General features: G+C 44.5%; 1 protein-coding gene and 1 non-coding gene across 3 annotated transcripts in view; one reads left to right on the top strand and one right to left on the bottom strand.

The window, feature by feature from the left end:
* Positions 1 to 15,044, top strand: part of RBMS2 (RNA binding motif single stranded interacting protein 2) — a 66,535-nt gene extending 51,491 nt beyond the window's left edge. Inside the window, exons 6-14 of one of the 2 annotated variants that reach the window (XM_021687263.2) lie at positions 4,773 to 4,852; positions 4,982 to 5,091; positions 5,421 to 5,467; positions 5,642 to 5,735; positions 12,030 to 12,107; positions 12,439 to 12,549; positions 13,094 to 13,174; positions 13,722 to 13,807; positions 14,710 to 14,792. In XM_021687263.2, coding sequence (XP_021542938.1) covers positions 4,773 to 4,852; positions 4,982 to 5,091; positions 5,421 to 5,467; positions 5,642 to 5,735; positions 12,030 to 12,107; positions 12,439 to 12,549; positions 13,094 to 13,174; positions 13,722 to 13,802 — 682 coding nt within the window. In that variant the 3' untranslated portion in view covers positions 13,803 to 13,807; positions 14,710 to 14,792. Of the gene's footprint in view, positions 1 to 4,772; positions 4,853 to 4,981; positions 5,092 to 5,420; positions 5,468 to 5,641; positions 5,736 to 12,029; positions 12,108 to 12,438; positions 12,550 to 13,093; positions 13,175 to 13,721; positions 13,808 to 14,709 lie in introns of both variants that reach the window. The other variant, XM_021687262.2, reaches the window with a different exon arrangement.
* Positions 8,859 to 8,996, bottom strand: LOC123325014. Its single transcript, XR_006540182.1, has one exon. It is a non-coding gene; the product is annotated as a small nucleolar RNA SNORA8 (small nucleolar RNA).
* Positions 15,045 to 15,287: the final 243 nt, after the last annotated feature.

Raw genomic sequence — 15,287 nt, 5'->3', positions numbered from 1 at the left:
TTCTTTATCCATTCGTCTGTTGATGGACATCTGGGCTCTTTCCACATTTTGGCTATTGTGGACATTGCTGCCATAAACATTGGGGTGCAGGTGCCCCTTCAGATCACTGTTTGGCTCCCACACTTTTTTTTTTTTTAAGATTTTATTTATTTGACAGAGAGAGAGCGTGCAAGCAGGGAGAAGTGGCAGGCAGAGGGAGAAGCAGACTCCCTGCTGAGCCAGGAGCCCGATGTGGGGCTCGATCCCAGGACCCTGGGATCATGACCTGAGCCGAAGGCAGATGCTTAACGACTGAGCCACCCAGGCGCCCCACCTCCCGCACTCTTTTAAAGCAGAGATTCTCAACCCTTTTCAGTTCATGGCACCTTAAGTTGTGTCAATAATTTTTTTTTTGCTCTAGACCAAAAGAAATACTTAAGGGGCACCTGGCTGACTCAGTTGGTAGAGCATGTGATTTTTGATCCTGGGGTTGTGAGTTTGAATCCCACATTGGGGGTTGAGTTTACTTAAAAAAAAAAAGAGGGGCGCTTGGGTGGCTCAGTTGGTGAAGCATCCAACTCTTGGTTTTGGCTCAGGTCATGATCTCAGGGTCATGAGATCAATCCCTGTGTGAGGCTCTGCGTTCAGTGTAGAGTCTGCTTGTCCCTCTCCCTCTGCTCCTCCCCCCACTTGCTCACTTGCTCGATCAAGCTCTAAGTAAATAAATGAATAAAATCTTAAAAAAAAAGAGGAAAAATATTTTTATTCCATTCTTAAATAACTATATTTTCTATACTTACTAATGGAATGTGTACCTGTTGAACACTTCACAGCTTCTCAAACCTTGGAATCAGATTGGACACTTACACCCTCATTTCCTGTCACACATTGGTTTTCTTATGGTATTTGCTCTTGTCGTAGCAACCGTGGAAAAAACAGCTTTGCAAAAATACATTATTAAAAGGATCGTAGCGTGATCCAGTGTTGAAATGGTGACCTTTTAGAGTTAGTAGTCCACACAGTATCCAATAGATGTTGCTGTATTTTCTTCAGAAAGTTAAAAAAATCCCCTGCCTGTGCCTCTGTGAGCTCACCACAGTGGCACGGGGTGCCTTGGAGCCCAGTTTGGAAACTGGTTTTGAAGAGTTGAAAACCGGTGAAATCTCTTGCATGTTCCTATGCTACTACCTATATATTTTCTTCATACATTTAGATCTTGGGAAATCTAATTTCCAGCAAATTACAAATACCGACATTTTAAATAAAACTGTCGGGACGCCTGGGTGGCTCAGTGGGTTGGGTATCTGCCTTCGGCTGGGGTCGTGATCCCAGGGTTCTGGGATCGGGTCCCGCATCGGGCTCCCTGCTCCGCGGGAAGCCTGTTTCTCCCTCTGCCTGCTGCTCGCCCTGCTTGTGGTCGCTCTCTCTCCCCAAATAAATAAATAAAATCTTGAAAACAAACAAACAAATAAACAAAAACTGTCAAGTTGGGACGCCTGGGTGGCTCAGTCATTAAGCGTCTGCCTTCGGCTCAGGTCATGGTCCCAGCATCCTGGGATCAGCCCCACATCGGGCTCCCTGCTCGGCGGGAAGCCTGGTTCTCCCTCTCCCACTCCCCCTGCTTGTGTTCTGTCTCTCACTGTGTCTCTCTCTCTGTCAAATAAATAAATAAAATCTTAAAAAAAAAACCAAACTGTCATGTTATTTGTAAATATATCCAAATAGATCTAAATGTCATAGCAGTTTGATACACAACATTATCCATTTAAAAATACTTAGGACTAGGGACGCCATAAGTGGCTCAGTTGGTTAAGCATCTGCCTTCGGCTGGGTTCGGGATCCCAGGGTCCTGGGATTGTCCCGCATCAGGCTCCCTGCTCAGCGGGGAGCCTGCTTCTCCCTCTGCCTGCTGCACCCTCCGCTTGTACTCTCTCTCTGACAAATAAATAAATAAAATATTTAAATAAATAAAAATAAAAATACCTAGGGCGGGGTGTCTGGGTGTCTCAGGAAGGTAAGCATCTGACTGTTGATCTCAGGGTAGTGAGTTCAAGCCCTGTGTAGGGCTCCAGGCTGGGGGTGGAGCCTACTTAAAAAAAAATACTTAGGACATTTTTTTTAATAGTCATAATTCATATAATTTTTATTATAGTGTTCCTTTTTTGTTCTTGATCTTGTATTTCCATTCTATTTCCTTACAGAATTGTATTCAAGTATAGAATATTTTTATAATTGAAAGTTTTTTTATGGATCATTCTGTCCTACTTCTCTGCAACAAAAATACGTATATACAATAAATGAGAACTTTTCCTGTGGTTACGAGACTGTACACATAAAGTAAAAATTTTTTTTTTAAAGATTTTATCCATTTATTTGACAGAGAAACATAGCGCGAAAGGGAACACAAGCAGGGGCAGAGGAAGAGGGAGAAGCAGGCTTCCCGCTGAGCAGGGAGCCCGATGCGGGGCTTGATCCCAGGACCCTGAGATCGTGACCTGAGCCGAAGGCAGACGCTTACCAACTGAGCCACCCAGGCACCCCACATAAAGTAAATTTTATTGGAAAAGCTTACTCCTATGACATGGATAAGTTTTATTTTGTTTAGGTTTTTCTAATTAGGTCATGTAGTCAACAATAACTATTGTTTATTGCTATAATATCAATTCTGTTCCTGTTTTTTATTTTCATGCTGAGAACCTTGTTCACATAAGTAAATGGGAATAGGAAGAGTTTTGTTAAAATAGGAATTCTTTGAATTTCTTCTCAGTTATAAGCCAAGAACCAAGGTGATCGATCTGTCAAAACTGATTTTTTTATGCATCGGTTAGCAACCTGTTGAGTCATCCAGCTTGCTGAAAGAATTAGAAACATCTGACTTAGAAAAAGACTTAAAAAGTCAGGCATCGGGCGCCTGGGTGGCTCAGTCGTTGAGCGTCTGCCTTCGACTCAGGTAATGATCCCAGGGTCCTGGGATCGAGTCCCACATCGGGCTCCCTCCTCGGGGGGAAGCCTGCTTCTCCCTCTCCCACTCCCGCTGCTTGTGTTCCTGCTCTCGCTATCTCTGTCTCTGTCAAATAAATAAATAAAATCTTAAAAAAAAAAAAAAAGTCAGGCATCATTGCCTCATGTTGAGTTTGGGGAGACGTGCAAAGGAAGGGCAGAGCAGGGGCTGTGAGAGGGCCCTGGACCATCAGTGAGCACGAGCTGTCCTCAGGTAGGCCAGTTTTAGGAAAGAGCTTATGAGGAAGTGGAGGTTCTGCGAGCAATTCTCTTAAAACTCCTCAGGCCTGCTCACACTCTTGGAAGATTAAGGAGTAGAAATAACCCAGCTAAAGACTGCTGCTCTGGGATACCTAGCTCATGGGTTTTCCCTAAAAGGTTCCATGTGAGGCCTCTTTTTAGTGACCACCTTCATGGGATCGGTTCATATTTTTAGTGGTTATTGGCATAGAAAATATAATGAGACTTAATTTAAATGTGGAAGGAGGGAGGGGCGCCTGGGTGACACAGTTGGTTAAGTGTCTGCTAAACATCTGCCTTCGGCTCAGGTCATGATCCCGGTCCTGCTTAGCAGAGAGCCTGCTTCTCTCTCTCCCTCCCCCTCTCCCCCCAGCTTGTGCTCACTCATGCACTCTTTTCTCTCAAGTAAATAAATAAAATCTTTAAAATAAATAAATAAGGAAAGAAGGGGGGGAAGATACTGTACCTTGCATCATATAGACCCTTATAATTTTTAGAACACATGTAAATACATTATCTCATTTGATCTGTAATAGGGTAGGTGGATGTTATATCTAATGCAGAAATGAGGAATGGATCTGATGGGGTTTTGTGCAGGTCCTAACTCACAGAATTTTGGGTGACCTGGTGCAAGAATCTAGATTTTCTGATTCCTTACTCAGTTGTCTTTCCCCAACAAGATACTTTAACTCCGCAGTTCCCAACATTGTTGTTTCTATCACCGTAGACCATGAACTCTTATTATTCTTTCCTCCTCTAGTTTCAAGAAATCTTAATATTACTAGTAGCTAATTAGACCTTGATAATCATAACCAGAAGCAAAAAATAAACATTGGCAAGTTCTTAGCTTGTGCAGTTTTATTGGAGTGAGGGAACAATTTCCATGAGGAATTTTGTAATAAAAAATAATGGTGACATGGGGCACCTGGCTGGCTCAGTGGGTAGAGCATATGATTCTTGATCTCAGGGTCATGAGTTCAAGCCCTACATTGGGTGTAGAGCTTACTTAAAAAAAAAAAAATGATGATGATAGCCACTGTTTATTGTATTCTTGTTTTTTTTTTTTTTTAAGATTTTATTTATTTATTTGACAGAGACACAGTGAGAGAGGGAACACAAGCAGGGGGAGTGGGAGAGGGAGAAGCAGGCCTCCCGCTGAGCAGGGAGCCCGACGCGGGGCTCGATCCCAGGACTCTGGGATCATGACCTGAGCCGAAGGCAGATGCTTAATGACTGAGCCACCCAGGCGCCCCTGTATTCTTGTTTCTTGTTTAAGAACCAGACCTAATAGTAGGCCCATCCATCAGTGTCTTTGGAATATTCATAGCTTCACTTTTCTTTTCAGGAGCCCTACAGGAGCCAGTTGAGGGAACGTTCATTAGAAGCTAGGGTTGCCTCTTCAAGATACCTTGAATTTGTGTGGAGGAAACTTTGTTTCTATAGTCACAACTTTTGGAGTATTTGTGGGCTGGGAACTTAGAGCTTTCTCTTTGAATGTAGGGGGAGTGCAGATCCTGGAGAAGCTAGAGCCTAACCCCTCTTGTGCTCCTTAGGATGGAGTCCACAGAGAAGTGTGAAGCCATCATCACCCACTTTAATGGAAAATATATTAAGACACCTGCTGGAGTCCCAGGTGAGGCATCTGGGAATCAGGCTGAGAGAGCCACAGATTGTTACTTCCAGTGAAGATTCTGGAGGCATTTTGCATGAGTGTGAGTGGACTCCGAGGGTGAGACTCAGCTGTGTCTTTCTTTCTTGGCAGCCCCATCTGATCCCTTGCTTTGCAAATTTGCTGATGGTGGTCCAAAGAAACGACAGAACCAAGGGAAATACATGCAAAATGGACGGGCCTGGCCAAGGAATGGAGATATGGTAAGAGGACCTCTGAGGAGACAGGAGTACTAAGGACATTAACGTGGAATGGAATTTACCAGGGCCCGATTCCTGTGAGTTTAAGCGGCAAGTTTGAGAGTTAACAGTAACTGAGAGATGGCTGGCTGCTTAACATGATCTTCAGTGTGGGTCTTTAGTGGGATTTTGCAGCTTGCACAACCAGGAAAACTCTGGAATGGCTGTAGTAGGACCTGTCCAGACTTGACTTTAATCTGTTGAATCAAATATGTCCCAGTCTTGGCACTCTGGGCTTCCTCCTGTTCTCCCCCAAGGGCTCGCATTATGAACACTGTGTTCTTCCTTTATAGGGTGGTATGGCCTTGACCTATGACCCCACCACAGCTCTTCAGAATGGGTAAGGGTGTTTTATAGAATTGGGCTACCCGAAAATGACAACGGCCTGTCCAGGCACTGGGATGTTTCATCTTGATTTTTAAACAGCAGCTAGTGGGAAGTGGCTGTGTCTGTCAGTGGGGCCCTAGCCTTGTGGTTTCCTGTGGCTCCTTACTGATGAGGTTCCTTCCTCCAGGTTTTACCCGGCTCCTTATAACATCACCCCCAACAGGATGCTTGCTCAGTCTGCACTCTCCCCGTACCTTCCATCTCCTGTGTCTTCCTATCAGGTACGTTCATGCCCGAAAAAAGTGGTGGGTGTGGTGGTTTTCCCTGTCACTGTGCTTTAGGTAAAGGAGCATAAGGCTGGAAACTCCGTATTTTTTAGTTTTTCCTTTATACATACTGCTCACAGATAAATTTACATGAAAGCATAACGTGTGATCCCATGACATATATACAGACTGTTGTGGTAGCATCCTCTTACTCTGTGTCCACAAGTAAGCCTATATTACTATATTTTTAATTTCCTATTATTCCATATATTTCAGAAAATTCCAGATTTTTCTTCATGTGCATATATGCATATGTATACAGTTTTGGAAGTCATTGTTTATTTTACAAAAATCTGGCCAGATTAAATATATTTTTTACACTTCACTCTTCTCACTTAACAGTATCTTAAACCAGTGAGTCTCAAAGTTTGGTGCCTGGATGAGCAGTATCACCTGGGAATTTCAAAAAACATAAATTCTTGGATTCCACCCCAGATCTGCTGAAGTGGGAACTCTGGGGATGGGTCCCAGCAATCTGTTTTTTTTGTTCACCATCTGTCACCATACAAAGTTATTCTAGTATTATTGACTGTATTCCCTATGCTGTGCTTTTCATCCCTGTGACTCACATATCTTCTACCTGCTACTCTGTACCTCTTTTTTTTTTTAAAGATTTTATTTATTTATTTGAGAGAGAGAATGAGAGAGAGAGAGCACATGAGAGGGGGGAGGGTCAGAGGGAGAAGCAGACCCGCTACCGAGCAAGGAGCCCGATATGGGACTCGATCCCGGGACTCCAGGATCATGACCTGAGCCGAAGGCAGTCGCTTAACCAACTGAGCCACCCAGGCGCCCTACTCTGTACCTCTTAATCCGCTCCTGTTTCCACTGTCCCGTGTCCCTGCCCCCACCAGCTGAGTTTTTTAACAAGCCCTCGAGGTGATTCTGATGTAGCTAATGTTGAGACTTTTTGTTCTAATTATTTATTTTTTAAACAGTTGCATGATATTTCATGCTGCAGAGACCAGAATTCTTCAACCCTACCTCCGTGAAGGGTATTCAATTGGATTTCAGGGGTTTTCTGGTACAAATAATACTTCCATCCATATATTATTCAATCTAGCAGTCCCATTCCTTGGACTCTAATCCCCAGAAACAAACGTATGTAAAGATCCTTATGCCTACATTCTCAAATCTGAGTACTGTTCTTTCTGGGGGCTAGAGTCCAAGGAGTGGGCTTGCTAGGTTGGATAATATATGGACGTTTAGTTTTACAGATGTTGCCAGATTGCTTCCCACAAAGGCTGTGTCAGTTCACATTTCCACTAGCAATGTCTGAGTGGCCATTTCCCTCCAGCCATAAGTGACATTGGTCTTTTTCAGTTTTTCCTATCTCGATAGGTGTAAAGTGCATTGTTACTTTAATTTGCATTTCCCTGACTACAGTCAAGTTTAAGCGTGTCTTTTTATGTTTGTCATATTTATTTATTTTTATTTTTTTAAAGATTTTATTTATTTGACAGAGAGACACAGCGAGAGAGGGAACACAAGCAGGGGGGAAGGGTAGAGGGAGAAGCAGGCTTCACGCTGAGCAGGGAGCCTGATGCAGGGCTCGATCCCAGGACCCTGAGATCATGACCTGAGCCGAAGGCAGACTTTTAACTACTGAGCCACCCAGGCGCCCCTGTTTATCATATTTTGATTTGCTCTTCTCTGATTGTTCTTGATACACTTGGCCCATTTTTCGGTTTGGTTATTCGTTTCCCATCAACTTACAAAAAGCATTTGCATATTATTTATTTATTTATTTTTAAGATTTTGTTTATTTATTTGAAAGAGAGAGACACAACGAGAGAGGGAACACAAGCAGGGGGAGTGGGAGAGGGAGAAGCAGGCTTCCTGCTGAGCAGGGAGCCCAATGCGGGGCTCGATCCCAGGACCCTGGGATCATGACCTGAGCCGAAGGCAGACACCTAACCAACTGAGCCACCCAGGCGCCACCACATTTGCATATTATTAAAATATCAATCCTCTGAATGTTATCTTTCTTACAAATATTTTTTTCCAGATTTAATTTTTGTCCATTGACTTTGTGTTGTGGTCCTCAAGCTTGAGCTGTCTATCAGAATCACTTGGAAAGCTTATCAAACCCAAATTACTGGGCACCACACAGAGAATTTCTGATTCAGTAAGACTAGGCTAGGAGGCAGGAATTTGCATTTCTGTTTCCAGATGCTGCTGCTGCCCCTGCTGCCTGTCCAGGGACCATACTTTGGGAATCACTCATTTGCACCACAAAAAACTGCAAACGTTTAAAATTTGTGTACAGTTAAATATGTCTGCGTTTCCACTAAAGCTTTTGAATTTCTTAATTAAAAAGGTCTTCCCAGTCCCTATATTATACATATGGTCTCCAAGATTTATTTTATTGTTTTACAGTAAAATTTAAATATGTAATCATCAGGAATTTATTTTTGTATGGGGCACCAGATAAGCATTTTATTTCATTCTTTCAGAATGTTTTAACCAGTTGTCCTAGCACCAAATTATTAAATCATATTTGAATTAATGGATTATTAATATGGTGAATTAATTAAAAATTAAACAGTGGTGAGTTAAAATGCCACCTATAATAAATACTGGGGTTTGTTTCTGTGTCCTTGATCCTCTTCCAGGGCTCACTGTGTCTGTCCTTACTCTGGTGATACATTGACTTGATCGCAGTGGCTTTCAGAATGTCTTCTAATATATTTTTTAAATATTTTATTTATTTTTTTGAGAGAGACTGAGAGAGAGAGAGCACGAGAGGGGAGAGGGTCAGAGGGAGAAGCAGACTCCCTGCTGAGCAGGGAGCCCAATGCGGGACTCGATCCCAGCACTCCAGGATCATGACCTGAGCCAAAGGCAATTGCCCAACCAACTGAGCCACCCAGGAGCCCCAGAATATCTTCTAATATTATAAAAGACAAAACCTTTTCCCCACTCTTTCAGACTTTATGCTGTTTTTTGGCATTTACTCTTCTTCTTCTTCTTTTTTTTTTTAATTTTTTTTATTCTTATGTTAATCCCCATACATTACATCATTAGTTTTAGATGTAGTGTTCCATGATTCATTGTTTGTGCATAACACCCAGTGCTCCATGCAGAAATAAAAATACCAGGTTTAACATGCACAAAGCCAAGAAAACCAACGATGCCAGATACTGAGTTTCTATTGCACTGTCTCTTGAACACCCAGCAGGAATGAGCTGCTGAGGGCAGATACCATGCAGTGCGATCTTCTTCTTTTTTTTTTTTTTTAAAGATTTTATTTACTTATTTCACAGAGAGAGACACAGTGAGAGAGGGAACACAAGCAGGGGGAGTGGGAGAGGGAGAAGCAGGCTTCCTGCCAAGCAGGGAGCCCGATGCGGGGCTCGATCCCAGGATCCTGAGATCATGACCTGAGCCAAGGCAGTTGCTTAACCAACTGAGCCACCCAGGCGCCCCGGCATTTACTCTTCTGTATAAAGTTTATGATATCTAATTTTTGGAAATCTGACAATTTTAATTGGAATTTCATTAAATTTATGTATTAGTTTAAGAGAACTGACCTTTTTTTGAGAATTGACCTTTTTTTTAGAGATTTATTTCTTTTAGTTGGGGGGTGCAGAGGGAGAGAGAGAAATAGAATCTCAAGCAGACTCCACGCTAAGTGTGGTAACCCCACGACCCTGAGATCATGACCTGAGCTGAAACCAAGAGTCGGATGTTCAATTGACTGAGCCACCCAGGTGCCCTGGGAATTGACTTTTTAAGAACTATTCTTTTCGGGGTCTGTGGGTGGCTCAATCGGTTAAGCATCTGCCTTCTGCTCAGGTCATGATCCCAGGGTCCTGGTTTCAAGCCCCACATCAAGCCCCACATCGAGCAGGGAACCTACTTCTCCTTCTGCCCCTCCCCCTGCTCATGCTTTCTCTTAATCTCTCTCTCTCTCAAAAAAGTATTCTTTTCACCCAAGATGTAGTATTTCTTTTCATGTTTTTAAATCTTTTTTTATGCCCTTCAATAAGATGTTAGTGTTGTTTATATAGATCTTATGCTTTTCCTGTTGAATATATTTGTAAGTGTTCCATAATTTTATAAGCATTTCTAGATGCTATAGATACACTGAAGAAAGACTGTTGGTTTATGTTCATGTATCTTGTGTGCAGCTAATGTACCAAATCCTTATTACTACTAGCATTTTTTTTTTTACTGAGTCTCTTAAATGTTCTAGGTATATAGTTGTATCATCAGTGCAAAAATCATAGTTTTCTCTTCCTTTCCAATTTTATGCCAGTTGTGTTCTTATCTAATTGTATTTGTTTGACCCTACTGTAAGATATTATAATTATTATAAATGCAGTGGTTTTAGTATTTCTTTGTTTAGGTTAATGTTAACAGCTAGGTTTTGGTACTAGCCTTTAATATATAAGTAGTTTTTTTCTAGACTCTTATTTTACTGTTTTTTGGGTTTTTTTTAATAAATTGCTGCTGGATTTTATCAAATGTCTTTTTGTCATCTTATATTACACTCTGGCTTTTTCCTTTGATTTTGACTTATGTTTATAGAGTTTCTGATCTTGAACAATCTTTACATTTATGAAATAAACCTACTTGTTTATTGTGATACATTTCTAGCTTCTCATTGTTCTTTTTCTTTTTCTTTTTTTTTCATTTCAAAATTGAGATAATTCAGGGGTGCCTGGGTGGCTCAGTTGGTTAAGCCTCATGATCTTTGGCTCAGGTCAGGATCCTGAGGTCCTGGGATTAAGCCCCGCATCGGGCTCCCTGCTCAGCAGTCTGCTTCTCTCTTACCCTCTCCCTCTGCTGCGCCCCCTGCTTGTACTCTCGCTCTCTGTCGAATAAATAAATAAAATCTAAAATAAATAGATACATAAAATTGAGATAAGTCACATACCATAAAATTCACCTACTTAAAGTATACAAGTCAGTAGTTTCAAGTATATTTTGCAAAGTTATGCATCTATCAGCATTATCTAATTCCAGAACATTCTTATTACCCCAGAAAGAAGCTCTGTCCCGGTTAGCGGTCATTGCCCATTCTCCCTCACCCATACCCCCTGGCAACCACTGAGATACTTTCAATGGCTGTAGATTTGCCTCCTCTGGATACTTTGTATAAATGGAAGCATGCAGTGTATGTCTTTGGGACCAGGCTTCTTCCACTCAGCATGCTTCCGAGGTCTATCCATGTCATAGCACGTAAGCAGTACTTCACTCTTCTTTATGACTGATTCAGTCCCCTGCCATTGTATGACTATACCCGTTTGTTCTCTACTTAGTAGTTGATGGCCTTTCGGGTTGTTTCTACCTTTTGGCTATTAGAATAATGCTGCTTTGAATATTTGTGTACAATTTTTGTGTCAACATGTTTTAATTTCTCTTGGGTATACACCCCCCGTGGACTTGCTGGGTTACGTAGGAACAATATGTTTAACTTTCTGAGGAAATGCCAAACTGTTTTCCAGAGCTGCTGCACCATTTTACATTCCCGCCCACAGTGTATGACACTTGTTATTCTTTTTTTTTTTTTTTTAAGATTTTATTTATTTGTCAGAGGGAGAGCGAGCACAAGCAGGGGGAATGGCAGACAGAGGGAGAAGCAGGCTCCCCACTGAGCAAGGAGCCCAATGCGGGACTTGATCCCAGGATCCTGGGATCATGATCTGAGCTGAAAGCAGATGCTTAACCGACTGAGCCTCCCAGGCGCCCCCCTCCCCTCTTTTTAAGATGTATTTATGAGAGAAGGAGAGAGTTGGGGGGGGGAGGGGGAGGCAGAGGGAGAGAATCTCCAGCGGACACCCTGCTGAGCAAGGAGCCTGATGCAGGGCTGGATCCCAGGACCCTGCATGACCTGAGCCAAAATCAAGAGTCAGACACTTAACCTACTGAGCCACCCAGGCGCCCCTACTCTCTCCTTTTAATTACAGCCATCCTGGTGGGTGTGAAGCGGCATCTCATCACGGTTTTGATTTGCATTTCCCTGGTGACTAATGATGTTAAGCCTCCCTCGTGTGCTTATTGGCCATTTGTATATCTTCTTAGAGAAGTATCTATTCCTATCTTTTGCCCATTTTTGAATCGGGTTATTTGTTGACGTGTGCGAGTTTTTAATAGTTTTTGAAGAGTTTATTCTTAATGTTTCTATTTTGTGAGGGGGCACTCCAACTTTTTGGGGGTTTTGCTGAACACTATCAGATCACTGGGAGAAACAGTAGTTTCTAGGCAATTAATGTTTTTGTCTATTTCTTTGGTTTGCCTTAGAGAGTAACTCAGACATCTCCTCTACAAGCACCTAACCCGTCGTGGATGCATCACCAGTCATACCTCATGCAGCCTTCAGTGAGTGTTCAGGAGTGGGCAAAAGCCAAAGAGTTTGCTGTAAAGAAAAACAATGCGATCTGATGATAGACGATGTGGGTGTGAGTTCTGGCTCAGTCCCTTGTGCAACGCAGCTGTGTGACCTGAAATTCCGTCAGTTTGTTATTCTTAAGAGGAGGACCCCTCCACACTGACGGGCAGAGCACCTGTTGCTCTTGGGCAGCTGGGTCGCTACTCACCTATCATTTCCCAGGACTTTTAAATGTCTGTCCTCAGCGGTCCTGGTAGGCGTGAATCACTGCGGCTTAGTTGGATGCTGCCAGCTAACCCTGTCCTTTGTTGCCGCCTCCAGGGTTCCGTTCTGCCGCCGGGGATGGATCACCCCATTTCTCTGCAGCCTGCCTCCATGATGGGACCTCTTACCCAGCAACTGGGGCACCTCTCGCTCAGCAGCACGGGCACGGTAAAGCCAAGCGGGCTGTTTCTGATTTCAGACTCCGACTGAACAGGGGGTACCTATGCAGAGCTCCAGCGAAAATGCGTGTGAATGAGGGTGTCAGTCACTTCAGTGTCACTGAAGGCACGGCTCAGACCCCGACTAGGAGATAAACAGAATATCGCCATGCCGCTCCCCTTTTAACCGATTCCTACTCACGAAACTAAATAGTGCTTCTGTCTACGCCGCAGTTTACCCAGGAGCTCACACACATTTCCTAGAAATCCTTCCCAACATGGTGACCAGAAGAACGGGTGAAGCTCAGCAGGTTTCTTGCGGGTCCGCTGCACTGTGGTGCACAGGCTGGAGGAGGAAGGGAAGCCCCGGGGGCTCACGTCTCTCTAAGCCTGTGTACTTAGCAGCCCCTGGAGCGCTCCGGAGAAGGGACAATTAAATGCCACTCTCTGGGGATGAAACCTAGGCATCAGTCGTTTTTAGAGCTCCCCGGGTGCTTTAAATGTCGCCAGGAGTCCCCTCCCTGCTCTGAGCCTGTGGATGGTTTTCATTCTAGTACGTGCCGGCAGCCGCCCCGCTGCCAGGAGCTTACATCGCCCCGTACACCCCCGTGCCTTCCGCCAGTGTTGCAGCCGAGGTAAGAGCTTTCTGGTCTCGCGGAATCGCGCGTAGGAAAACGCACAGAGGGAGGTTTGCCCCCGATCAAGATCTTCCCCTAGCAGGGCGCCTGGGTGGCTCAGTTGGTTAGGTGACTGCCTTCAGCTCGGGTCGTGACCCCGGCGTCCTGGGGTCGAGCCCGCATCGGGCTCCCTGCTCGGGCGAGAGGCCTGCTTCTCCCTCTGCCTCTGCCTGCAGCTCCCCTTGCTTGTGCTCTCTCAACATTTTAGGAAAAAAAAAAAGATCTCCTTCTAACAGTGTTGCTGATTCCGCGCGCGCGGTCAGCTGCTGGGCGTGTGAGTGAGCGTAGGAAGGAAGGACCTCGTCCATCCGTGTCCTTGAACGAGGCGCTCGTTGAGGCCGGCGCGTACTGAGCCGCGTCTCGCCAAGAGGCTAGGGTGCGCTGTGTGTCGGGGAGGTGCTGCTGTGTGCGCGTGGGAGGGGAAGGTGGGGCGGGACACCCCACTCTGGGGGAGGGGGGCCACAGGCGCGCCGAGCTTGACTCTCCGGCCTCGGCTGCGGTGCAGGAGAGCGGCGGCCAGCATACTCAGGTGCCGGTGGAGGCGCCCTCAGACCACGGGCTCTACTCCTTCCAGTTCAACAAGTAGCAGCGGTAAGCGCGCCCCCCCCGCCCCCCGCTTTACGCCTCCTCTAGGGTTCCCCTCCCCCTCTTGCGGGCGACAGTCATCCCTCTTTTTCTCGTGCTTTACTGAGCTTTGCAAATATTGCCTTTTTTTTTTTTTGGTGCAAATTGCAGGTTTGTGGCTACCCTGCTTTCCCTGCTTTAAGCAAGGCTGTCAGTGCCACTGGCATTTGCTCACTTTGTGTCTGTGTCACATTTGGGTAATTCTCAAAATAGGTCAAATTTGGGGGCACCTGGGTGGCTCAGTCGTTAAGTGTCTGCCTTCGGCTCAGGTCATGGTCCCAGGATCCTGGGATCGAGCCCCGCATCGGGCTCCCTGCTCGGCGGAGAGCCTGCTTCTCCCTCTCCCACTCCCCCTGCTTGTGTTCTCTCTCTTTCTCAAATAAATAAATACAATCTTAAAAAATATATGTCAGGTTTTTTATTGCATTTTTATGGTAATCTGTGATCAGTGACTGTGACTTGCTGAAAGCTCAGGTGATAGTTAACAGTTTTAACAATAAAGTATTTTTGAATTAAGGTCTGCCTATTATTTTTTGAGACCTGCTATTGCACACCTAGTAGGCTACAGTGTAGTGTAAACATACTTTTTATATGCACTGGGAAACCAGAAATTTTTTTTTTTTTTTAAAGATTTTATTTATTTATTTGAGACAGAGAGAATGAGAGAGAGAGAGCACATGAGAGGGGGGAGGGTCAGAGGCAGAAGCAGGCTCCCTGCCGAGCAGGGAGCCCGATGCGGGACTCAATCCCGGGACTCCAGGATCATGACCTGAGCCGAAGGCAGTCGCTTAACCAACTGAGCCACCCAGGCGCCCGGAAACCAGAAATTTAATCTGACTTGCTCTGTTGTGGTATTTGCTTTCTTGCAGTGGTCTGGAAGCGAACCCGCATCCTGTCTGAGGTGCGCCTGGACGCCTGAATCATCGGAGAGGCTGATGCTCCCGAACTCCAGAGGGCTGACGGGATACAGACCCGCCGAGGGCCCTGCTAAGGACTAACACTTGGGCAGCGCTTTTCACAGGCCTGCGCCTGGAGAAAAGAAATCTCTGCACTCCTGCCCTCTGCTTCTTCCTCCATTCCTGGGGAGGCCTGGGGGAACCGTCACTTTTTGTGTGTGCTGCATTCAAGGAGATCAAAAGAACTTTTTTTCTTTCTTTTGCAAAGAAAGTTTTATATTTTGTTTTTAACTGCAATATACTCTTTCCATATCCCAAAGAGACATAGTGCCTTGAGCTTCTTCTCATCTTTATGAAAAACAGTTTTTGATGTGTTGGACTTATCTGAGGAGGCTTTAAAAAATTTTTGTTATTTTAAAAAAAGTGCAGTGAGAGAACACTGATGAAGGAGTCCTATGGTGGGCCCTTATGTGGAGTTTAGTTATGGGCTTATTTTGGTGTGTGGGTGTGTGTGTGTGTAGGAGAATATACAGACTTTACAAATTTTGTTT

The sequence above is a fragment of the Neomonachus schauinslandi genome, chromosome 5 (assembly GCF_002201575.2).
Source record: "Neomonachus schauinslandi chromosome 5, ASM220157v2, whole genome shotgun sequence".
NCBI lineage: Eukaryota > Metazoa > Chordata > Mammalia > Carnivora > Phocidae > Neomonachus > Neomonachus schauinslandi.
Note: the sequence above shows the minus strand (reverse complement) of the source record. Positions and strands in the feature narration are given on the sequence as shown.